A 26,488-nucleotide genomic window follows, 5' to 3' on the forward strand; every position below is an offset into this window, starting at 1 on the left:
TAGCCCCACAAATAGCTTTAGTTTACACAATATGGCTATGACCTAACCTCGCATCAAAACAAGTCAAGAGTAATCGAACACATGCTTCAATAAGCCAATGGTAAGCAGGACCAGCCCACATAATTATCATACAAGAGACAGAAATGTAAGAATATATATAAAAGTAAATACATGTGGGAATATTTAAATATGGAAATAAATACAGGTGTGAATAAATAAATATAAAAATAAAAGAATGCATAAATAATAATAATAATAAAAAAAATGAAAGAATAAAAAGAGTTTTAAAGAATAAAAATAAAAAGAGAAAATAATAAATGAAGGAAAAAAGTCTACAAAAATAAATTCAGGAATAACTTTAATTAAAAACGAATTATATTTGTTTTATCAAGACATTTATTCCTTTATTTATTTTCTTATTACTACATATATTTATGTATTTATTTATTTATAATTTTTGCAGGTTTTGTCCTCCATACTAGGAAGCTTCTTTCGAGAACTTTTCAGCTGTGCTCCACTCAAGACCCGCCTCTTAAGGTTGAACTGAGCTCATTTTGATTAGTCGAGGTTTGCGTACGTCAAATGCATATCGATTGTTGATTGGTCTGTAGCTGAGTACCCAGTCACACCTCGTGCATCCTCTCCTCTTGCAGTTGTGCTTGTTGTACGGTACCGGTGAGCTAAACCACACTGCAAACATGATGGGCCGACCAGTTCTTGTGCTTAGTGAGTGTTGCCTTCATTAGTCCATCTATTAATATGCAATATTAGTAAATTTCATACGGGATTCTTCCGGACTCGGAAACTGTTAAAATAAGAGTTTTATTCAAGCTGTCGTGCTCGAATGCTAAGCTAACTGGGGTGGCACGGTGGCCTCGCGTGGCTGACATGCTTATGACAGTGCTCAGATTAGTCATTTTGTTAGCTTCAAAGCTAACACTGCTTTTTACTTGTAAAATTACCGGTAACAAATAATCAAAAATTACACATTCGGTAATGAAATTAACGCTGTTTAATTTTCAGTAATCTGATGGATTTTTGGGGCAGTCGGTTCTGTTGAGTTAGCCTATTCAAATAAGCTAGCAGCAGGCTAACTGCGCAGAGATAGAGGGTGTGCTGACCAGTGCTGCACCTTGTTCATAAGTTTGGGTTGAAAGATAATAATGTTCATATTTACCAACTAAGCACGTATATAATTATTGATTTGTGCTAGATTTTAAAGCCTCGTGTTTTATGTAAATTAACTTGTCCTAATGAATGAAAAATAGTGTTTATTATAGTAGGAAGTTGATTTACAATGGTTCTGTTTCTGCCCATAAAAGGTCAGAACATCAAGAGAGAGTCTGGACGAAAAGTCCAGATTGGAAACATCACTGCGGCTAAGGTGGGTCCGTTAGGTTTTCCTGAGAGATAACTGACAAATGGTCAGATTGTGTCAAATGGCACAAAATCACTAGCCAGTTTTTTTCCTATTTTTTTTTTTTTTCTTCAGACAATTGCAGATGTCATCAGGACATGTCTGGGACCAAGAGCTATGATGAAGGTATGGTTCTTTTTTTACCCTACGAATATATTTTGGTGCATTGTTTACTAGATTAAATATTGATAATAGCTATGATGCATGCATTACATGTATCCCCTCACCTGGAAAAGGCAGTTTGCTTTGCTTTGAGAGAGGGTGTTGGTCTAGAATGAGGTTTGATGGCATGATTTGTTGTCTATGTGCAGATGCTTCTGGATCCCATGGGTGGTATTGTCATGACCAACGATGGCAATGCAATTCTGAGAGAGGTAATCTAGACTGCCATTATTCCTCCCAATAGTTATGGAGCTTTATATTGGATTTGTTTGTGCTTAATTGAATGTTTAAAATAAAGGCCTGTTCACCCCAAATCCGTGACGATTTTGCGAGACAAACCTGTATTCCTGTACACTAGCCGGCTGTTGCGGTGCTATTGTTATTTCAGTCTCCTGTCTGCACCCTTCAACTGTTAGAGGTTAATATAATAAAGTAGTTCAAGCATTTATTTTACCAATTCAGCATATCTGTTTCATTATGTTCTTTCCATGATGTTGATGCATTTTGAGGAGTATATAATCTGTTTTTTATGAGAGTGCGACGTGTAAAGAGCACTGTTTCATATTTATTTGCATGTGTATTTTGCTACAATTAGTAAAATAAGTCTATATTAAGCCTCCCATACTCTACTTCTCTTTTTATAATACCTGGATAATATAATACAATGTACAGTGATATAAATGCATGGAAAAATGTACACTGAGAATAACATTATAGTTTAAAAATATGATGCATATATTAATAATAATAATATAAAAGAAAACACTGCTCACTTTATTTCCTTTATTTCAATTATTGCAATACTTTGTTATTTTGTCCTTGCAATAAAAATAACAGTGTGGTTCTGCAAATATAAATGTTTTTATATACAGGGACATATATACATATTAAATAATGTGCATTTAAGACAAACATTTATTTTTATTTTATTTTCAAAAACAGACCTGGTTTATGTTTGCAGTTCAAAGGGTTCATGAACTGCAACTATTTATAAGTATATAATTTTCTGGGTGTTTATCAGCTGCACTGTCCTATGCCCATGTTTGACAAATATCTTTTTTCTCATTGGTCACAGTTTTCAACACAGTCTGAAGAAAAAATATCGGAATACTCTCTGTAAAAAAAGCAAAAAAAATTTGATTTTCGGCAGAAGATTTATCAGACCTGCTGTGAATATTGCTTTCCAAATCCATTGTTACCATTCAAAAGCATGTTCGAAACAAACAGTCGTGCCGAAAAAATGGGGTTGTTGTGAACAGGCCTAACAGTCTCTTATATGCTCTCTGCCACATTCAGATCCAAGTCCAGCACCCTGCTGCCAAGTCCATGATTGAGATCAGTCGTACACAGGATGAGGAGGTTGGAGATGGAACCACCTCTGTTATTATTCTAGGTGAAGGTCTTTTTTATCTTTACTGTACAAAAAGAATACAGAAATTGTGAATTTTTGTTCTTAAACTCTATTTTATTACAACTACTTTGTTTGATCTGAAAGGATCACCTTATCACTTATAACTACTATTTGTAATTTGTTGGAAAAAGTTGAAAAGAGCAAAGAGTGTAACTTAAAATGCCCAGTTACTACTAGAGACAGCTTATTTATTGTTTGTCTTTACAGCTGGTGAGATGCTTGCAGTGGCTGAGCAGTTTCTGGAACAGCAGATGCATCCTACCGTGGTGATCAGTGCATACAGACAGGCTCTTGACGACATGTTGAACATACTCCAAGACATCAGGTAATCACACACAGAAATAGTGCTGCTCACTAGAGACGATGAGAGGGCGTAACCGTCGTCATGATGTCTTGCAGTCAAGATGGAATCAATCTGGGATCAGGAACGTGGTGACCTGCGTAGCGGTGGCAATAGCAACTTCATACAGTTTGAGCCTGCGTTTCCACTGACGCGGAAGAAATCCGCACAAGCCACTCCCAACGCTAGGGATCCGCTTGCCCCGCACTGTTATCAATTTTACATTCTACCTTGTGAGCTTGACCCTGAGCTTCCATTGGAAGGAATTGAAAGCGCTCGCTCTCATTCGCTCAGCACGTGCCAGTGGAAACATATGACAAGAAAGCCAAACTGCTAGTGTTTTTAGCAACACGCATGTCTAGATGTAGAACACTGGTTAAATATCTCAAATTACTCAAAAGCTTATCGTCGATATTATGAAGTTTTTTTTTATCATGATAAATATTTATATAGTTTTATCGCCCAGCCTTGACAGTAATGAACATGACTAACACATGTATCGGATTTGGATCGGGCTCGTCGGACCGACACCCGATCCGTCTAAAAAATTCAGTATCAGAGCTGATACCGATCAAGGTATCGGATCGGTGCATCCCTATATATAATTAAACATTTAAAACACTCAAAGTGTTTTTAAACTACACTCAAAGCGCTTTTATATAGAGAACATTGGACTCAACCACCAACAGTTACCAGTATATTTTAATAGGATTATTCTAGTGTTTTATCTACTATTAATGTTTGTATTGTACTACACATTCATTTTAGAGGTGAAACTTGTGATATTCAAGATTTATTATATTGTACAGCCTCAGCTGATAATGCTAGTAACCTGTAATACTACAATAGCATGTCTGTGCATGCAAAGCACACAATAACCAAAAAAATTAAATGAGGATTCAGTTATGATGGGGATAATATACACTTTAAGCATGAAAATAATATGCTTAAATATGCAATATAACAATGACAAGAAGTCAATTTCAGAAGTCATACATAAATGTCTCATTCACTTAACTGGACAACTTGGATACATCGCAATCGGTTAACACATGAGTAATGTTCGATTCATAAAAGCATGACAAGTAATACAACAACCCTAGATGTTTTACCCCAGAAAATATATCCAAGCATTATAGCAGGTAAACAACTTTGCCAAACGGATAAGAGATAAAAATCCATTCAGACTGCCACCATGCTGTCTTGAACTGTGTGACTGACTGAACTGAAAGTAGTTTCTCCATTACTTTTCTGTGTTTACGGACATGACGTAAGGATGAACGACAAAAGCCAGCGATTACGCACCTAATTCTAATGCTCAATTAATAATGGCAATTTGTTAATTTTTAACCAAATAGTCTTACATAGTACAGCTTTTAGCTTGGATGGGCCTTTGAGAAAATCTTTATCATGACTACATTCTTGACCAACACAAAATAGGTATAATTTGTTAGTTTAGAAGCTCTACTTAACAAATGAAGTATGTATCATGACCAAAACTGAAGAAGTGCTATGAAATTTGTAGACAAATCAGAAATGTTCCTTTTTGATAATTTATTAAAAAATGTCGCACTGTACATATTATAATCGGTTGAAACCTCAAAATCATCAAATAGCCATGTGTCATCTGTTGTTGGAAAGCTCTCAGAGGTAGAATACAACTAGTATATTTATGTCTTTTGATATTTACATTTCATGCGAACAGGTGTTGCTTATTTGCTTAAAACTTCACAAAAAATAAACAGAATATAAAATATCACATAGCATTACTTAGAGGAGGCGACTATCTTTCAAACAAGCCCATACACAAGGTAATTGGATTAGATTATTGACACCAAGCTCAATATGCAACATCTGGCATCTTGCAATTGGTCTGAAAACATGTTAGCTTTCCTGGATTAGATGACATCAAATTATGTAGCATCATGGAATGCTAAACCAATTGGATTGGGCTCAGATCGGTGCAAAAATCATCCATATTTGGGCAGCAAGATGTGATTGTTGACTTTTTCATATGACCACCAGGAGATGGCACAAAGTACTTGACACAGACTCAATTACTGTGATTAAGTCAAATGACACTCATTCTGCTAAATCTTATTATCATTAAATCATTTGTTATGCATACCTTAAGTCATTGTTGTGTGTGCATGTGTAATTCGTTTTTATGTACACTTATTACGTTTTATTTGTTTGGAAAAGGCTTATGGACACTTGGTGACATTTTTGTACACTGGGATAAATGTATATTTGTAATGCTATACATTTTGATTGCTTTGTTTTATATACACATTGTTTTTCAGTTACAGGTGACATTTGGGAACAAAACAAGCAGTTTTTTGGAGCCACCTTATTTACACATAGAGATATAATATATAATGTGAAATCACATTATATATTATATACATTATATATAAAGTTTTTCAGCAGTTTCTTAGGCTGAGAGTTTTTGTATTCATCATAATCTATATAATTAAAAAATCTGAAAAGTTTTCTTTATAATGATACCAAAGTCTTGACCCCCCCCCCTCTTTTTTTTGGTCTCGTAGTAATACTTTAATGTTGGGTTTGCCACTGAAACAAGAAATCTTTAAAAACACCTTCAGAGCTTAAAAGGTTATCCAGCTTAGGTTTATTATCAGTGGATGGGCAATGTCAAAGCCCTTAATGTAGGTGCTAAGAATCAAATAACTACACACTGCTGTGCTCATGCTCTTTAGTCTGATAGTCTCTACTGCCCTCTATAGCACCCCAGTTGATGTAAGTAATCGGGATATGATGCTGAAGATAATAAACTCAGCAATCAACACCAAAGCTCTTAGCCGCTGGTCCACCCTGGCCTGTAACATCGCTCTTGATGCTGTCCGTACTGTTGAGCTGGAGGAGAATGGACGCAAGGAAATTGACATTAAGAAATATGCCAAAGTTGAAAAGGTAGGAGAGAACTGGAGGGATTTTCCTTATGAACTACTTCTATTCTGATTAAGGAATACTGTAGTTAGGTGAAAAATTATAATTCTCATTTTCTCACCTTTAAGCCATCTCAAACTCATATAACATTCTTCTGCGGACCACAAACAAAAAAATTTGATGGATATATTATGTTTCTCCATACAATGCAAGTCAATAGGGTCCTTCAAAAAGGACCTAAAGGCAGCATAAAGGTAATCCAAACCACTCGAGTGCTTTATTTAACAGACCAAAATGTAACTACTTTTTCGCTATAAATATACAGGACTCCTTGGCCTGATCATGAAACAAGCTCAATTACACTTACTTGCTCTTGACCCATGTGCAAAGCTGCCTTTATGTCCTTTTTGGAGCTTGAAAGATTTGGACCCTGTTTACTTGCATTGTATGGAGAAACAGGTGTCATATATGCATTACAATTTGTTATATTTTTTTCGCAGAAGAAAGTCAAACGTGTTTGAGACTGCATGAGGGTTAGTAAATTATTAGAGAATCAAAATTTTGGGGTAAACCGGTTTCTTTAAACTTTTTTTTTTTTTTGGTATGTGTATTGACATTGTTCACGTTAGTGCCATCTTTGATTTTTAGTGGGAATGACAACGAGACTGTGAGGGATAGACTTACCATCTCTTCAATGGGTTGTACTGCAGTTTAAAATTTCGATCTTTCCGCGGACAAAACATTGATAAAATATTTGTCATTGATAAACTCCAGACAACATGAGTTGTGGAAAATCAGATGGGATCTAGGAGCTTTATACAGCTTTATTCCGTTTGTGCCATTGAAGAGACAGGAAGTCTATCCCTCACAGCCTCATTGCCATTCCCATTAAAAATCAAAGATGGCATTAGTGTGAATAAGGTCTAAATGTACCTAACTGCACTTCCCATGTTTTAATAATTGTCTCCATTCAAAAAATTACATTTGATGGAATTTGTCTAATTAACTCAAATAATTACTGTGTTTTGTAGGTGCCTGGTGGCTTCATTGAGGACTCATGTGTGCTAAGGGGTGTTATGGTAAATAAGGATGTAACTCACCCCCGTATGAGAAGACTCATCAAGAACCCCAGAATAGTTTTGCTTGATTGCTCTCTGGAGTACAAGAAGGGTGAGAGCCAGGTGAGGTGCTATCTGAATCTAAAATCTGTGAATGCTTGTTTTATAGACCTTTAAAAATTCTGACCTTTGCCTGCCTCTTTCCTCTCAGACGGATATTGAGATCACTCGTGAGGAAGACTTTTCCCGCATCCTGCAGATGGAGGAAGAGTACATTCAGCAGATCTGCGAGGACGTTATCCGCCTCAAACCCGACCTGATCTTTACTGAAAAGGGAATTTCAGGTACAAATGTGTTCTTAATGCAATTATATGCTTATTAGGATGGATAATGGTAAGATCAGAATCCAAGTTTCATATTTGTAAATGGTTTGTCCCCTCTGTTTAGATCTGGCTCAGCACTATTTGATGAAAGCAAACATCACTGCAATCCGTCGCGTCAGAAAGACGGACAACAACCGCATTGCAAGGTGTGCAAATATCTGCATTTGTCAATATACTGTTCCAGGCAAAAATTTGGGGACACACTAACTATTTTCCAGATTTTAGAAAAGTAGTCATCAAAACAATGAAATGACACAAAGGGGAGTAATTATTTGGCCAAAAATGTTTAATCAAAACTACTTTATATTTTAGATTATTTGAAATGGACACCCTTTCCCTACAGCTCTGCACATGGCATATTCTTGTAAGAAACTTTGATGTATCCAGTCAGGGTTGCTGTATTGAATCATTATTGAAGTAGTTCCCCTATACGCTTTGGACTTGTTGTCTGCTTTTCCTTCACTGTCCAGTACATCTTATTTTAGTTTTGTAAATACAATTTCTACTAGTCTACAAAACCACTTTCAAGCAAATGCCTTTAAGAGAAACAAAAAATTATTATCAGAAAAGAAATTCACTTGTGTGTCCAAACTTTTAAATGGTAGTGTATACTTTTATTTATTAGGGATGGTCTATGGTGGTTGACTAGTCATCTAACAACTGACTAGTCGATTAGTGGGGTCGACTACTAACATTTAATATTTTTAGTGATGGTGGCTTAATGGGAGACACAATTCTGAAATTAATAGACGCAACTTCTCTGACAGTGTTTTTGTGTGATTGTAGCTTGCTTAAAAGTGAGTAATATTCAGCACAGTTAAACCCTCTGCAAGAAGTTTAGTCCAATTATGCACTGCTGCGGTTCCAGCAATCAAAGCGCTGCATCAACGACACATTACAAGACGAGCACTCAGACATTAAATCTTCTTCTGTGAGTAATGTTCCCATATTTTTAGGTGCTTTGGAGAGATTAATGTCTTTTGCTGATCCTGTCTGACACCGCTTAAAGAAATAGTTGCAGTTAGAAAGGTTAAACTGCTCAATGTCATGAAGTAGATGTGTACATGCAATATTATCTTGCAGTTTTGCACTTTTTTATGTGCTGCGAGGATCACCGTGAGAATCCCAAGCTCTCAGTTTACATTGAAGCGTCATTACGGATACACAAGCAGTTTCCAAATTTCCAAAACCTGGAATTTTACAATGCGGTTTTCCAGTCATTGAAAAGTCATGGGAAATTAAATACATTTGTAAATGTCTTGAAAAATTATGATTTGTCCTGGAAAATATTTTGGTATAATAAAACTGATTGACTGTGTCGCCAACAAGGTTTTTGTTACATGTTAACAATTGGGACTCAGGATAGGTGTAAAATACACATTCGTATCACTATGCCACTGCTGATGTGGTGGCTGTGTGTTGTGAAACAATTGTCAGTTGACTCGTACGAAGCCCAGTCATGAACCTTCTCTGCTTATCTGCTGTAATCTCTGCATTGCTCTGATAAAAAAGTTTAAATATTGATAAAATGCTAAATGTTTTTTTTTTCATTCCAACATTCCAGTTGTTAACTAAAACATTCGAGTTGAAATGTTTTAAATTTAAAATTTTTTTTGCTAAATTTTAGACTATGACGATAGTCAAAATGCAGATTTTTATATTATGAATTCACACCCTGATGTGGTAGCATGTTGATGCAGCCTTTACACTTGTGAATTAATTTTCAATAATTCCACGATCCACTTAAACTGTGGTCACAATGTTTTGAGTCTGAATCCAGTCATAAAAATGGCGTTAGCTATAAAACACTTTGTCACGGAGTTTGACAAATTGTACAATAATTTTTTAATGCATAATTAAATTAAAACCACAATATGTCCTAGTTTATTAAACCGCAAAAAGTGGAGATATAATCAAATATATAATCTGCATGTGATACATGCTTCAAAATGTATGTGTGAAGCTGGCTGCTCATACACTGACAACAAACACAAGAGTCATGAGCATCTTGGTGCTGTGTGTGTGTTTATAGTTGATGCAGGGCTGTACAGTGCGACAGTTTTGCTCTCTTAAAATGTTGAATACAGAATTCAGAAGAAAAAACCCATCCAATAACAAAATACACTACCGGTCAAAAGTTTAGGGTTACTTATTCTTTTTTTTCACATTTTAGAATAAAGTAATCAAAACTATGTAATAATACTAAATATTTGTGACTTATTTTGGATTTTCTTTAGACAACATAATTTCCAAAGTAGCAACCCTTTGCCTAGAATTTGCAGAAATATACTCTGCATTTTCTCCACCAACTTCTTGAGGTATCACCCTGTGATGCTTTTTAAACAGTATTGGAGTTCCCATCTTTGCTCTGCGCTTATTGGCAGCTTTCCTTTATTATTTGTTCCAAGTCATCCATTTAAAAGTGTTTTTTTTATATATATATGTATGTATGTATGTGTGTGTGTGTGTGTGTATATATATATATATATATATATATATATATATATATATATATATATATATATATATATATATATAAATAAAATATTTGATACATTTTTGTAATGAATTAAATTAATATGTTGGCACAATTATATTTTTGTCTACAAAACTAATTTCAAACAATTAAGCATATGTCTTCAGATCAAGAGGTTTTTAAGATCATGAGAAACATTTCCGTCAAGTGACCCCAAACTTTAGAACGGCAATGTACATCATGATGTTCTGTGTTTATTTGCTTGAATATTAGACACAATGTGTACATAAAAATGTTCTGGAAATATCCTGGAAAATTGTGCCGTGAAAAAGTGTGGGAACCCTGAGTTTTGTACTGTTCTTTATTGGAGATTCTCTTATTTCTTACTTTGATAATTTTGTGCAGTAAGATCTTGTTGAATATCCTTTAGTTAACATGTTGAATTGCTGTGCTTAGTGTCTGTATTTCCCTCTGAAACGTGTCTGATTGTCTGGGGTCATATGATCATAACAGAGCCCAATTATACATTATTATCCTTAACTCAGACTAGTCATTCAAACAACCGACGACTTGTCGATTGTGAGAATTGGTAGTTTTGCACATCCTTACTATGTATAATTTTTTTTTTATGGGTGTATCTAACTACACAACATTTACATGTACTTTACCAGAGTTTAAAAAGCATGCCCAAAGTGTGTTTTGCTAATTTCTGCTTGTATCACAGAGCATGTGGGGCACGCATTGCCAGCAGAACAGATGAACTCCGTGAAGAGGATGTTGGTACAGGAGCTGGCCTGTTTGAAGTGAAGAAGATCGGTGATGAGTATTTCACCTTTGTCACAGAGTGTAAAGACCCCAAAGCCTGTACCATACTGCTGAGAGGAGCCAGCAAAGAGATCTTGGCGGTGAGAGAAGACAGGAGTGGGTGTCGGAAAGGGACAAGACATTTGATGCATTTGTTTTTCTTAGTTTGAGATTAGTGAGTGTGTTTAAAGTAATTTAAAAAAAATTAGGAGAATTCAACAGAACCCTTGTTAATTGTTTGTTCAGTTCAGCCAGAGTTTGCTGTGGCTTTGAATTGATATATATGAGTGTATTTTGCCCAGATTAACTCAACAGTTTGACTGATAAATCTGTCTCTGCTCTATTAGGAAGTGGAGCGAAACCTTCAGGATGCCATGCAGGTATGTCGCAACGTCCTGTTGGAACCATATCTGTTGCCTGGTGGTGGTGCAGTTGAGATGGCAGTGTCTCACCGGCTGACAGAGCGTTCACGAGCGCTGACCGGTGTTGAACAGTGGCCATACCGGGCTGTGGCTCAGGCCTTGGAGGTCATTCCGCGTACACTGATCCAGAACTGTGGAGCCTCTGCAATACGCGTGCTCACGGCTCTCAGGGTAAGATTTTTATCAACAAGGTGAATGATTGCAGTTAATCTGGTTGTGTGTCTGCTATTTACTCAGAAGAAAGTGAAGGACATTCAGTTTGTGTTAAAGTCTCTTCACCCCTTTTCCAGGCCAAGCACACCCAGGAGGGCAATGCTTCGTGGGGAGTCAATGGAGAGACTGGAACCTTGGCTGAAATGGAGCAGCTGGGGATCTGTGAACCTCTGGCAGTTAAAGCCCAGACATACAAGACTGCAGTGGAGGTAAAAATGCATGTAGAGATTGTAAAAAATATTCTGGTTCCTTAATTCCATTTAATGATCTTTTAGTATTTTTAAGGAAGAAATATTTGGATATCAGAAATGCAATTCATATAGCATTTACCAGCCTCAAAAGTCTGATGCGAAATTACTTCATTAGCGTTGAAGTGCAGTAAAAAAAAATAAAAAATTAAGAGTATTTTACTACAGCTTTAATTTTGCATTGATGGAAAAATGCACTTCTAAATAAATTATTTTGCAAATATTCTGACATAACTGTTTATTGGTTTTTGTTGCCTTTTCTCTTTTTTTTATTATTTTTTTTTAGACTGCTGTACTGTTACTGCGCATTGATGACATTGTTTCTGGTCACAAGAAGAAGGGAGATGACCAGAGGGGTGGTGGCGCACCTATGGAGGACAAGGAATAAAGGAACAAGAGATACAGGCAAAACAAAGGATGAAGGACGAAGAGTACAGAATGGACAGTTGAGAGACCACCAAATCTGATTGCAAATAGTGAATGGAATGCATCTAATGAAGACCATATATATATATATATAAACACAAGCATTTATGTGTGCAAAACACTGTTCTCAAACAGAATGCGTTATCAAAAAAGCCAATTGCACCATTGCTTTGTGTTGTATCGTTAGGCTAAAAGCTCTTCTCCCCTCATTTATTTTTTTCCTCTGGCAAATGAAACAACCCTGGAATGGATTAATGTGTTTGTGCTAGTATCTCTGTGGTTCACTTTACTGGTATCATTACCTTTTTATTTCTCACTGGTGATAAATTTCAATATCTAATTGTTGTTGAATTTTGCGTCTTGTTTTTTTTTCTCTCTCTTTTTTTTTAGTAAATTTATTTAAAAAGACAGGATGGGATTAAAGGGTTTTTTTTTTTACCTAAAAATGAAAATCCTCATGCCATCTCAGATGTGTATGATTTTCTTCAGCAGAACACAAATGAAGATTTTTAGAAAAGATATCTCTGCTCTGTAGGTCCATACAATGCAAGTGAATAGTGATCAGGCCTTCGTAGCCCCAAAAAGGAGATAAAGTCAGCATAAACAATCCATCAGACTCCAATGGTTTAATCAATGTCTTTTGAAGCAATCCTGTTGGTTTTGGGTGAGATCAGACCAAAATTCTCCTTTTTCACTGTACGATCTTACAGCATTCTCCTTGGCGATCATGATTTCAAGCTTGATTACTTTTCCTATAGCGCTATCTAGTGCTCTGCCAGAGATTCTAATATTTACTGAGATCACAACCTCTGCGCTGTCAACTAGCGTGCTACAACAGTGAGTCACAGTATACTGATAACATACAAACCTACCCGTTGCAAAATTGTTCATGTTGTCTTTTTTAAAAATAGCAATTTTTTCATGGGTAAACTCCATAGACATCTATTAAAAACAATGGTATCTTATCTACTCTCATTGTACCGACCAGAGAATGTCTATGAGACTGCTGCTTAATGCTATTTTATGCTAAACTTGTAGGGTTCTGGCTCTTCACATGCGACAAGCACTAGGAAGTGTAATCAAGCTTGAAATCATGATTGTGCCTAGAGGCTACTATGGCATAATGTACAGTGAAAAAGGAGTTATATTTTGTCTGTGTGCACACAAAAACAGCTGAATGACTTAAGAAGACATGGATTATTTTATGCTGACTATTTTTAAGCTTCAAAGGCCTGATCACCATTCGCTTGCATTGTTTGGACATACAGAGCTGAGATGTTCTTCTAAAAATCTTTGTGTTCAGCAAAAACAAAAGTCATACACATCTTATATGGCATGAGGGTAAGTTAATGATGATAGATCTATTTTATTTTTGGCTGAACTATCCCTTTTAAGTCATTCATTGCACATTATCTAATGTGCAATGCTAATGTGATCATTAGCACATTATTGATGGAGCAGTAACTGGTTTCTGGATCACCGTGCATTGGGATTGAAGCCTTATGTTTTCTAGATTCTTAACCATTACTCAATCACTACCTAAGTAGTCACACTGAAAAGTAATTTGAATTTTTAAACATTTATTACAATCATTATGAAAAATCTAAATTGAACAGTCATTTTCCACCAGAAATAGTTTTAAATATTTAATACAAATATTTTGCCAACAAATGTTGAAGCACAAGACATTGACACATTACCCTGATTTCAAACACATTATTTACAATATATACAAAAGTGGTTGTCAAACATTGGACTTAAATGCATTGAAACAACATTGGAGTTTCTGTAAATCACCACCTGCTGCAGATTTTATTTTGAGGGTTTGGTACTCGTGTTGCTCTGATAAAGAATCTGCAGATTCACTAAACTTTAGATCACCTTGAAGAGAAGACCATTTATAGATGCATGTAATATAATTTGAATATCTGCATTTCGTTACATCCATTTATGATAAATGTTTAATTTCTTATGCTAAAATTATATAATATTTGGATTTATGCACCACTCTGTCTTGGCTACATTGACTGTGCTGGCAGCTGTTCAGAAAATTGGTTCCAGTCACTTCCAACATGTAAGAAGTCTTAACTCTGTCTGTAGTGCTTGCCTGAGGCAAAACCACAAACATTCAAATTTACCCAAATTATTTGTCATGGCAAAGTGCGTTGCAGCATTCACAACTATTGACATTACAGATTTACTTTACTACACACATGGATTATGTCACACCTGAGCTCTCTCTCCTGTCTCTGGGTCCACTCCAGTGTCAAGATCTAAAAGAATAATAGAAAAGAAACCATCAAAACTAAATCAAGGCAAGGAATTTAAATGGACTGGCATCTGACCCTCTTTAATTACAGATTCTGACATGGTTAAAATTTTGTGTTCAACACTCAGCAATCATGCCTTTAAATTCTCTATCATGCCTGACCCGGTTTATCAGGGGTGTAAAGTAACGAACTACAAAAACTCTCGTTACTGTAAGTAGTTTGGTCTTTTTCAAGTAATTTAAAAACTGGATACTTCTGAGTATTGCCGCTGACTTGATGATAAATTTTGGGGTAATTTTCTATAGTCTATGTTATACATCTAGACCAGGGGTGCTCATTATAATGATCGTGATAGCAAGACAACCACTGGTTGATCTCGATAAAATCTAAAAGATTTACTTTTTATTTAGTCGCTTCTGTTGCCTCGCTGTTTGACTGACAGGCAGTGCGCGTGTGTTCCGAGTGCGCAAATGCAGGTATGTTCCACACTTCTGCCAAAATGCCTGTCTTGGTGAGGTATTAAACCGGTAATGTATACACTTTGGATCACTATCAATACACTAGTGTGTCATTAAAAGGCTATTAATCAAACAACAAAACCACTCACTGCTTTTTCGCTGAATAATTTTAGCAGCTTTAAAAGTATTTGTGATATAAGTGACATTTTTATAAATAATAGCCTATTGTTAATTTTGTTTTTTTTATAATAAAACCAACCCTTGATATAAAATGTGTTCTTTTGAATAACAAATGACCAGGAAAGTAGAGATTATAATATAACTTAAGCTCAGCCTTCTAATGCCTGATAGAAAAGTACCTACCTTTGTAGAGCAATACTTATGGGCAAACTATTCCAGAAAATTGTGCATCATGCATTAGAATAAGAACACAACTATTTCTGCGCTTAAAAGATTCAAGAACTAAATCAAAGTGGAACACTGTATCTCAAAAGGAATATAATGTGGATACCCATTTACTACTTAAAGCCCGATTTGGTCCTTGTACCAAAAACATTTGTCCACCCTTACTATATACCTTCTATTGTGCAGGATGTGATATGTCAACTGCAGGGTTTTTTTTTTTTTTGCTTTTGCATTGTTTTGAACATTGTTTTATGCGCAACAATAAAGCGCTCTGTCAACATTAAGGAAAATTTAGACCCTACACAAACTAATTTTAATGTTGTTTTTTTTATACAATGCTACACATTACGATTTAAAATAGTGATCGGTGTATTGAAAATAACCTTTTCATCTCAGTTATCATGTCTCACTTTAATTTTTTTGGAATTAGATTCATGTAGTGTTTATGTAGTCATAGATAACTGATATAAATTAAAAGGTGACAGTCACAAACACCTATAAAATATCTATATTTTCATTCTTCCTGGCAAACAGCCATAAAAGGGAATGTAAATTACGGTATGTATGCAACATTTTGAAACTGCAGCATGCATTGTTTATTATAAGTCATCGCATTTGCAACCCAATACTCACTACTCATGAGTACTTTTAAATGATCTACTCTTTTACTTATACTTGAGTAGATTTTAGGACAGGTAATTTTATTCTACTAAATTTTTTGTGAAGTAACCCTACTTTTACTTGAGTATGATTTTGCAGTACTCTTTCTACCCCTGCTGCTTATACACATACACGTTTACTTTAAAGATGTATATTAAGGAGTATTGTCTACAGCCACAGCCTTGGCCCCTGAGCATCTCCTCTTACCCATGCTGGTGTCACAGGAGGAGAGGCGGCGTTGCTGGTTAATGAGGCTAAAGTTGGCTGGTCCTGAAGCACCAGACACCATGTAACTCTGCACAGTTGTTGAAGGATCCATATATGTGTCCATGGCTGTTCAGATAGAAGGGAAAATAGGTTTAACAGTTTAATAATACAGTTTGCACAAGCTATATATTAATGAATGAATGTAACATTTATATAGCGCTTTTAAGACACTACACTCAAAAGCGCTATACATAGACAACATAGGACTCTCCTCAACAACCACCAGTGTGCAGCATCCACCTGGATGATGCAACAGCAGTCATAGAGCCACACCATCTATTGACCTGTTTCAGTGATGCCACTTTTCCCCAGCAGCAGCAATATTTGTAACCAACAGTGGGAGGAAACAATGGCGGTGAATCGAAAAACACCTGTAAAATGAGTGTAAAGAAAAACATAAAAAAAATAAATAAAAAAAAACACTTTTGATCCAGAAGTCCCAGAAAAGATGTATTCGGGTCTGAGGACTGCACAAATATTGCCAAATTTGACTTTCGGAGACATTTAAATATATTTTATCTATGATTCAGCTCTCATATTTAGAAGTCATTCATTTTTGTGTTGTTTTCTGACCTGATTTGGTCAAAATATTACAAAACGTCTGGGCTGTTTTTAACTTTACACAGAAAGCAACCAAGGCATTTTAGTGAATAAGACTAATAGGTTTACATTGTGGTGTGAATAAAGTCTGTGCTTCATATTCTTATGTGTTGATTATTGACTAACATTAGCATATACACATTAAAATATCCTATATATATTCACATTATAATGCTTTTTTATTCATTACAACGTGTTAGTTATCCAATACCTTTATACAGTCTGGGTGTTATGAATAACATCATCCATTGTGCATTTCCAGTTTCATTCTATCCAAATCGATGAATCCAAATCGATTAACAGATAACTGAAATGTCTGAACAAAATTTACAAGACCCAATTAAGTGAAATGTCACTTAATAAATAAAACTTTATTGAAAAAAAAATTACATTTTGGCTCTGGAATTAAACAGCAGTATCACCTTTTTCGAAATGTATAAACAAAAACAAAACTTTCACCGAATTTTCGCATCTCAGCGCATCACAATGAAGGTAAATGGAATTTTGGTCACAAACATGGCGGCGCGGTCATACAGTGACGTCACATGAAACAGGTCAGTTGGTGCAGAGCAGAGAGTAGAGTGATGCAGCCAATTCAGGGATGGGGATTATTAGGATGCCATGGGGGAATTTGGCCAGGACACTAGGTTACAACCCTATTCTTTACGAGAAGTAATCCCTGGGATTTTTAACGACCATGTAGAGTCAGGACCTCGGTTTAACAATTCATCTGAAGGATGGTGCCTCTTTACAGCATAGTGTCCCCATCACTATACTGGGGTGTTAGGACCCACAAAGGCTGCAGGTATATAATCATTATATATATATATATATATATATATATATATATATATATATATATTAGTTGAAGTTGGAAGTTTACATGCACCTTAGCTAAATAAGCTCAGTTTTTCACAATTCCTGACATTTAATTGTTGAAAACATTCTCTGTCTTAGGTCAGTTAGGATAACAACTTAAAATGAAGAATGTAAAAAGTCAGAATAAAAGTAGAGAGAAGCTTTTATTTCTTTCATCACATTTCCAGTGGGTCAGAAGTTTACATGCACTTTATTAGTATTTGGTAGCATTGTCTTTAAATGTTTAACTTGGGTCAAAAGTTTTGGGTAGCCTTCCACATGCTTCCAACCATAAATTGCTGGAATATTGGCCCATTCCTCCAGACTGTAACTGAGTCAGGTTTGTAGGCCTCTTTGCTTGCACATGCTTTTTCAGTTCTGCCCACAAATTTGCTATCGTATTGATGGCCTCTCCAATATCTTGACTTGATTGTCCTTAAGCCATTTTGCTACAACTTGAGGTATACTTGAGGTCACTGTCCATTTGGAAAACCCATTTGTGACTGAGCTATAACTTCCTGGCTGATATCTTGAGATGTTGCTTCAATATATCTACATAATTCCAGCTCCACAGAAGTGGGGAGGAACCCTGCCCAAACCTCTCCCCCGGCTCAGGGGGTCCTTCTCATTGTCTGTGTTCCCCACTTCCCCTTTCTCACTCCACTCCCACCCCCCCTAGGTTGATGAGACCGCACCCACGGGCGTGGTAGGAAAGCCTGGGCCGGTCTGTTGGAACTGCAGGGAAACCGGGCACTGCCAGGATCGGTGTCCAGTGATGGAGGTAGGGACAGAGTAGTAGTTAGTATTTTGTAGTGGATTACATTTTTTTAGTAACTTACCCAATGAGAAAGATCCATTTAGACCTGCCTCAACAACATTACTCAACAAATGGTCTGAATTGGGGACAGGACTATCTCTGTTTGACCAATGGCAGGCAGAGGACGAATTCAGAATGTTGTTTTGAAAACAATGTTTATTTTTGAAATTCCATTTGTTGACACTAGTCGCAGAAATCGCATACTTTAGCTTTAAATTGTAAAGTGTTTACAGATCATAGTAGTACTGATGGTCTTAATGCCTTTCATTTGATTTTGATAAAAATACTCATTTTACAACAGCATCTTTTTACTGTAATACTTAGCCCGAGCAACTAGGGGGCCCGCAAAGTGAGGTCGTTTTTCTTTTCTTTATTGAAAATGTAACCATTTGGTTTGATTTTTTGTTATCAAATAAAAACACAAAGTTAATACATTTTAACTGTTGGTTGTGTCAAAACACAACAATGGTTACATTGTTAAATGTATAAAAATGAAACATTTGAAAACGGCATTTAAAAAAAACAATGCTTGCTTAATAGTAAATGGCCAGTTTTGGGCTTTATTTGACATTCAGGCTCACCTGAAAATTCCTCCTGTACGTGAGAAGCAGAATGAAGGCTCGGCAGGAGTCTCGAGAACGTCTCGATGCTGACAACTCTGTTAATGTTGCGGTTTGACACAGAAGCTCCTGCCACCTGCTGAGTTTGAGATGTTTCCCACTGTCCTCCAGCGGGCACAAGTGAGCTCTTTGAGTCTGAACAATGTGATTGATAAAAAGCAGTATTACATAACCATTTCCGGCTGGCAATAGTAAACCGATTAAACTACACGTAGGCATTTCAGCACAAAACAACTAAACACTCAAACGTATCGTATCTTCGTGAAAATGCATTGAATTAAGATGTGTATGTCAAAAAAAAAAAAAAACCTTTTTAAACACGTTTTGTTCAAGAATGCTGAGCAACACGTTTTACATATCTAATTTATTTGGAAGATATGGATACTTAAGCGAAACTTTGCGTTTTGGAATTGTTTGCACCCATTAAATGGTTATAAGGTCTATAAACCATCAGTTAAACATGACATCGTCCTGCTTCTTACCATTGCACATGTTTCTTCTCAGTTTTCGAAAAGGGCAGTTCTCACTCAACCGAAACAGACAAGCTCTGTGTTTCCTTCTACCTTGAGATGTCATCCTGCCTCAGATTTATAAAGTAACTAATATTTTCAAAGTATAATCAAAGTCTTTTAAGATCTGCCGTCGATTTTCCATGGATTTCTGCAGTCAAATTACAGCAGGAAATACTTTTTGCCCTCCGACAAAAATTTATTCGGTAACTCGTTGAACAGGTTTATATGCGAACAGACCACCGTCTGTCCCGTGTGACAAGATGCGTTTGTAAATGTATTTTAAGGAAATAAGGATTTAAAACAAAAGACAGTTTCAAGTTAAGCTATTAAAAATATGTTTATGACAATTTAACACAACAGGAATTGTTTCCAGCTTTATATATTCAAGTGCCCAATCAGATTTGTATCATCTCTTAGATTTGCATTTTATATAAATATTTTAGTTTACAAGCTCCTCTTGGAGATATAGTTCTACATTTGCAAACCTTTTATAAATCTATTAAAAGTTCTAAAGTCTACATTTTGCACTCTGTAAACAGCACATTGCCTTAAAGTACAAGCCATGAAGGAGTGGCCTTGAAAAAGCTCAGACAGGCCACAATCTTTACAATTCACACAATACTATAGAATTCTTGAATTAGTAAACAATGCTTAATAATCAAATTAATATATAAATACTTGGAATTTTGCTTTCTTGTTGATGACATTCTAAGTACATATTTAAATAGCTGAAATTTCTCTTTTGAGTGATTTAGAAGCTTTTACTGCATCTGCTTAGTGTGTTCATGATTGTCTCACTACAGGGTACATTTAATGTAGTTAATTTACAATGTTTAATGTTTCACTACACAACTTTAGTTCACAAGTTTGCTCTGAAAAAGAGGTCTCCCCTCCCTGCCCTTATTTAAACCCCATCTCTTGATTCATCTCTTCGGCAGTTTGACCGGAGTTCTGGCAATTGTAACTTCTGGTCATGACACAGAAATACTCAGAAAGGAAAATACATCACAGTTGGATTAAACCTAATTGGACAAAAGTCTTACAGTCCAGTGCAAATTTAAGATTGCTCAGAGCCTAAAAAAATCGGATCTACATTTGGCAGTTGAAGAGTCATCAGATGTGGCCTGTCTAGCCCCAGAACCTCTGCTTGACTGAAGGAACATGCATTTCTGAATCTGGGATGTCCGGGGCAAAGATAGAACCTGCAGAATCGGAGATGAAGAGGAAGTAGATGTTGGCCACCAGCATAACCAGCATTGGCAGAAATGAGAATCCAAAGCCAACACCTCTCACACTGCTGTCACAGGCTGCTGCGATCCAGTACAACAGTCTATGAAACACAATACAAAAACACAGTTTTAATAATAATAATATACTGTACCTGTCTGCCAAATACACAAACATATAATAGCACAGTGTCCTAACCAGGCACAACACAAGTTATTTGTACATCCAAACTACACAATGTGAAAATCACATTCAACCAGACATTTTTCAAGATAATATTGATTTGAGGGATTATTTTACTGATTGTAGTTGTATCGCATTGCATCTGTTTAGGTGTTAGGGGCCATTGAGACTGAACACGTTCTTGCATTAAAAAAAGCTACATGCAAAGCAATGAATGAAACAATGCATACCAAATGCTTTAATAGTTCTTTTAAATTTGACAGCATCTAAAATATAAACCTCATTAGTGCTTGCTAAGGTGTGATGTATCACCATATTTGCCATGTTTATGGCAGATGATCAAATTAATTAATTTGAGTGAATAACTTAAATTTTGATCTGTTAATCATACAAAGTGACCGTATAGCTTCAAAAGGATTGGGAAATAGTGCATGAGTCACATCGGCTAATTAAACTGTGGAATTATGGTATTTCTTTTTTTTTTTTGTCCTTTATGGATCCCCATTCACATTCATAATATGGTGAAAAGATGTGGAGATTTTTATTTATTTTTTTTGAATGAAAGAAAGTAATTTGGGTTTGGAACGACAATAGAGTAAATAATGACAGAAATTTAATTGTTTGCGAAATATCCCTATAATAGGAAAAATGAAAGAATTGGTCCTTGCCAATTAACAGATTGATTAGTTTAGCTCAGCCGAAGTTATTCCTCATGCAGGGATTCCATACCTGCCAAGGGCAAAAATGATGGTGAGAAGAGGGACTAGTTTAAGCCAATCCTGACTCAGGTAAGCAGCCATCACAGCCAGCTGAAGGAAGAAAAGGATAAAGAGAGAGATGGAATCCTCCACATAGCGTTGGTGGACGGCTACCTGCTTAACCTCCCTCTCCCCCTCAAATCGTGGCCTCAGTGAACGATACCTCAGGCGGGATACACCCAGTACCAACATACCTAAAAGAGAGAAAAAGAACAGCATGAAAGTTTAAAAACAAATTTGTGATGTCCTAAAATTTATTCTTTTAAATGTGGTATTCAAGATCAGGATTGAATGAACACAAAGACACTTGTCTTTTTAGAGTATATAGAACAAACCCCCCACCAATTCAACTAGGAACCTCCTCCTTACCAAGCACAATGGGTATAACTGCAAAAACAGAGCAGCGCAATGTGTAGACCAGCCTTAAGGGGGTGCTATCAAGCAAAGGGGCATCAAAGGGCAGGAAGACATATCCACCCCACACCAACAGGGGGAAGATCAAGGCAGAAGTGAACATGGATGCACCTAATTTAAGGGCATCACGATTAGTTTCACCACAGCAACCTGGAAGAAGAAAAAAAGAGAGGTCAGACCTTTTATACTCTTATAAATGTAGTCATTTTAAGCTGTTAGGTGCAGGATCCAGAAAATAAATTATCTGCCTTCTAGTATGACTTTTAAAGGAATAGTTAACCCAACAATTAAAATACTGCCAATTCACCCACAGCAAGTTTGAATATGTACGAATTACATATGAGAGCTACAGCAGAAAGGATGATTTTCAGTCAATAACTTAAATTTCATGCTGTTCCTCACACAAGGCTACTGTATGGCTTCAGAGTACTTTGAACAGTGCACAATGTATATTACTTTTATTGTAATTTGAGTGTTTTTCTGTCCTTTTGAAGCTTAAGAATAGTAATGTAGCCCAGGGCCTATGCCATATGGCCACCTATCTTTCTTAGGATTTTGCATATTCCCACCTAAAATAAGTTATGATATGTATGGTACCAGAACAACTAGGGTTTTGACCAAGAACTTCTACTAACGCATTGCAGCAGCACCGTTAAGTGAAATGTGTTTTTTTTAAATGCATTTATTATTTTTTTAAAAAGTGTATGGTAATTGTCTCGAAATGCGCACGAGCAGTGGGAGGCGGGAGCTTAAGTGATGGCACAGGCAAGACAGACAGAACGAAAAATCTGATCGACAAATCAGAACATTCAATTTAGACACAACTGGATATTTGCTAACCAATCACATTTTCAGTTTCAGTAAGGGACAGGACATTTCCAGTGTTTAATGCCGATGCACAAGCATCCCTGAAGTAACCATAATTTGTGCTGTAAATTTATTTTTCTCATGATATCAAATCATTTCAATTTATATTTCTAAGTAGGAAAACAATTTAACTATACACAGAAAATCACATTATAGTACACACATAAAACAAAAAAATAATTAATTTGTATGTAGGCTGTATATGGTTATACAAGATAACGTGTTAAGGTGAACATTACTACACTCACATAAGACGCAATACATTGATAAGTGTTGTAGATTATATATGTATTGGTTTATTAATTTAATTGAAATATTTAGTAATTATGAAGTATTAGCAATTTTCAAAAGTAGCCTAATGAAAGCAACATACTTCATAAATTCTCAGTTGAGGGCCCCAGGTCACTGCATGCTTTCATTTTTATGAGGGTAACAATGAGATCATTTTTATTTTTGGGGGTGAACTCTCCCTTTAAGAAGTTAAAGGGCCTTAAGAAAAGGTATCTCACATCAGGGAATGAGATTGATTGGTAGTGAGATTAGGAAACTTGAAATATAACCCATGGGATTAAGCTGATACTGTCATAGTAAAATGTCTCAATTATTTAAACAACAAATCTTCTGTCTTACAACCTTCCTCAGGCCAATGCACCTTCCTTGCACCAACCAGGCAAGTTTGTGTGTATAACAAATGATATATGTTATTGTTCATTTTAATAAATTTTATTAAAATAAAATAAAATTTGTATTTTTTTTTTTTTTTGCCTGAATAAGATAAAAACACGATTTCTTCAATGGTATATGTGAGGGTACGATGGATAAATTAAGGTACAGTATATATCTTATACTGGTATTATTTATTTCTGAATAATATATCGTCTGATTTAGTTGTATGAGTTGGCTTGAATGTAAAAAGTTAATCACAAAAAAAGAAAAAACAAAAAGAGCTAGTGCTCATTCTCTACTCACAGCAGCTAAATTTGTTTTCAATGGGCCAGTCATGGTCATAGTCTTCATGCGGGGTTCCATGAGTCTCGTGTGACCCCAGAAAGGGGCTTTTCTCTTCTTCGCCATCTCTCCAGTCGTCTCCAATCTCCCGAGGAAACTCTGTCTGGCTGGTGGAGCGCAGAATGGTGATGCTGGGACTAAAAACTCTGGCAGCCTTCTCTGGCATAACATTTAACTCCTCCAACTCAATCTCCGAAAGCCTCCCTTTCCTTTTATCCATCCATCCCTCACCCATCTTTCTTTTCTCATTCATTCCAAACTCCTCCCTCTCACTCTCCGTCCGGCTCAATCCACATCGGAGTGAGGTGCAATCAGATCTTATGCTTGTGCTCTCTCCATCATTGCCTGCCAGAATCTGTGGTTCAGGTTTATTCTCAGGCCACTGTAGGGTACTGGATTCCATATATGCAGACCTGCTCATGTCCTCATCCAACCGCTCAGTGCTGTTCATGTCTTTTGTTACCATGGCTCCATCTGATACCCATTTAGAGGTTTGGGGCTCTGCTGATGGTCCAAGAGGGGTGTTATCCATTGTCCCTGGAGACAGACATTTTGGCAATGAAAGAAGTGGAGAAGCTGGCAACAGTATGTCTGAGTATTGCTTTAAGAGGTTTACATTTTGTGAAAGGTAATTTCTCACTCGAACCCACATTTTATGTATTCTAATATTTTCTTATGTTTCATCAGTCTCACTATGTTGGAAGGAAACAGAACAAGAATTTAATCTAATTTATATTTACCTGCAGTTATATTTCAGTACAGTTTAACTGTGCTCACTGTGGTTCACAATAGACACCACAGGTAAAATCAAAGAACATTTACACGGTCAGATTAAATTAACTTTGGTTTCTATAAAACAAAAGTTGTATTTGCCTGGAAAAATAGAAGCCTAAACTTTTAAAACAACACAAACTAAACAAACTACAACCCCCTGACTGTAATAAAAACAGATTCCCCCAATAATCCATCAGGGAATTGGTTATTAAGCCTGGAACAACAACATATAAAAGTTGTTACTTTAGTACAATTATGGTACATTTTCATAATGGTGGACTTAAAAATACGTGCGTTGACGCAGAATTGACTCCGCGAGACCGCAAAACAACATCAGCACGAGATCACATAAACAGACCGACAGCAAAAAAAAAAAAAGAAAGAAGCGAATAATAGCTACTATACAACACTTAGTTTTATTCTATTACAGCTCTGCGTGATACATCTGATATTCACTGTGTCCTTACTTTAGAGTTAATGGAGATTCCCTAACCAGGCCGAAATTATCTAAATAATGTGTTACGTCAAAAACACCAAAACACGTGTGAACGACACGTATTATGGAACGTTTAAGACGATAAGTATAAAAGTAAAACTTTCCAATGTTATTACCCAGATATCAGCGCAGGGTGTTGAATTTTCACGATTGTTTTCCCAGTTTTCTGAAGTGAAACTCCAGTGGTGGAACTTCAGGTGTGTCCAAGACAGGTGAAGTTTGTTAAAGGGACAGACTCTTAAAGGGGAGGTTGGTGAATAGTTCGGTCTCATGACATCATGGCGCCTTTGCACTTGTGCCACTTTCCATGCATAAGGTCGCTACCCCTCAGTAGTGGCTGATTATGACTAGCAAGTGCCCCCAGGGCCATTATCATTCTATTTACTAGAATGTAGTAATTATTTATGTAGCATTTTTAAAACTCTAAAGCTTATTATTGGTTACATTTAATATTTAAAGTAATCTATTCAGTAATCAGAATACTTTTAGAATTTAACTGTATTCTGATTACCAACTATTTAAATTGTAACTGCAATGGAATACAGTTACTTATATTTTGTCTTTTAAATACGTAATCCTGTTACATGTATTCTGTTACTCCCCAACCCTGCCAACATTATAATGTCTCGACAAACTTTACGTATCTAGTTTGATCAATAATTTTGTACCTCACTCATTTGTGTGAAAATAAAATATAATTTCTTATTTTTCCCAACCACCTAAGCCAAGTCATTTTTTTTTTTGTAATGTAGGACAAACATGCTGTTACAACAATGAATAGTTTAAGAAACTATTTTTGGTGAAAAAACAAAACACAAAAACTAAACAATTAGAATGTCACAGCTTGTCACACAAGTGACACTTTTTTGTAATTATTGGCTTCCAAAAACACTTTTAGGGAGGAAAATGCAATCAATATCAATGCTTGGGTTTCTGAAGGTTAAGATAGTCTAACATAATGGGTACACAGAGAATGTTACTAATGTTATTAGTAAGATTTACTAATTTCAAAGATACAATTTTA

The 26,488-nt window shown here is 36.0% G+C and overlaps 2 protein-coding genes across 3 annotated transcripts; one reads left to right on the top strand and one right to left on the bottom strand.

The window, feature by feature from the left end:
- Positions 1 to 643: 643 nt before the first annotated feature.
- On the top strand, positions 644 to 12,593 carry LOC127656008 (T-complex protein 1 subunit gamma-like). The gene is made up of 14 exons (XM_052144127.1): positions 644 to 726; positions 1,323 to 1,384; positions 1,493 to 1,543; positions 1,729 to 1,791; positions 2,876 to 2,972; positions 3,198 to 3,315; positions 6,078 to 6,264; positions 7,272 to 7,421; positions 7,510 to 7,642; positions 7,746 to 7,827; positions 10,882 to 11,062; positions 11,309 to 11,554; positions 11,674 to 11,805; positions 12,131 to 12,593. The coding sequence occupies exons 1-14, from the start codon at positions 699 to 701 to the stop codon at positions 12,230 to 12,232; spliced, it is 1,632 nt and encodes a 543-aa protein (XP_052000087.1). The 5' UTR covers positions 644 to 698; the 3' UTR covers positions 12,233 to 12,593.
- On the bottom strand, positions 12,334 to 25,694 carry LOC127656009 (transmembrane protein 79-like). Of its 2 annotated transcripts, XM_052144128.1 has the most exons (8): positions 25,581 to 25,694; positions 24,156 to 24,731; positions 22,275 to 22,469; positions 21,877 to 22,099; positions 19,708 to 21,067; positions 19,187 to 19,360; positions 16,271 to 16,396; positions 12,334 to 14,543 (listed from the first exon to the last, which is right to left on the bottom strand). In XM_052144128.1, the coding sequence occupies exons 2-5, from the start codon at positions 24,724 to 24,726 to the stop codon at positions 20,866 to 20,868; spliced, it is 1,191 nt and encodes a 396-aa protein (XP_052000088.1). In that variant the 5' UTR covers positions 24,727 to 24,731; positions 25,581 to 25,694; the 3' UTR covers positions 12,334 to 14,543; positions 16,271 to 16,396; positions 19,187 to 19,360; positions 19,708 to 20,865. The 2 variants fall into 2 exon arrangements, with proteins under 2 accessions (XP_052000088.1, XP_052000089.1); XM_052144129.1 differs by lacking the exon at positions 19,187 to 19,360.
- Positions 25,695 to 26,488: the final 794 nt, after the last annotated feature.

The sequence above is a fragment of the Xyrauchen texanus genome, chromosome 15, assembly GCF_025860055.1.
Source record: "Xyrauchen texanus isolate HMW12.3.18 chromosome 15, RBS_HiC_50CHRs, whole genome shotgun sequence".
Classification (NCBI taxonomy): domain Eukaryota; kingdom Metazoa; phylum Chordata; class Actinopteri; order Cypriniformes; family Catostomidae; genus Xyrauchen; species Xyrauchen texanus.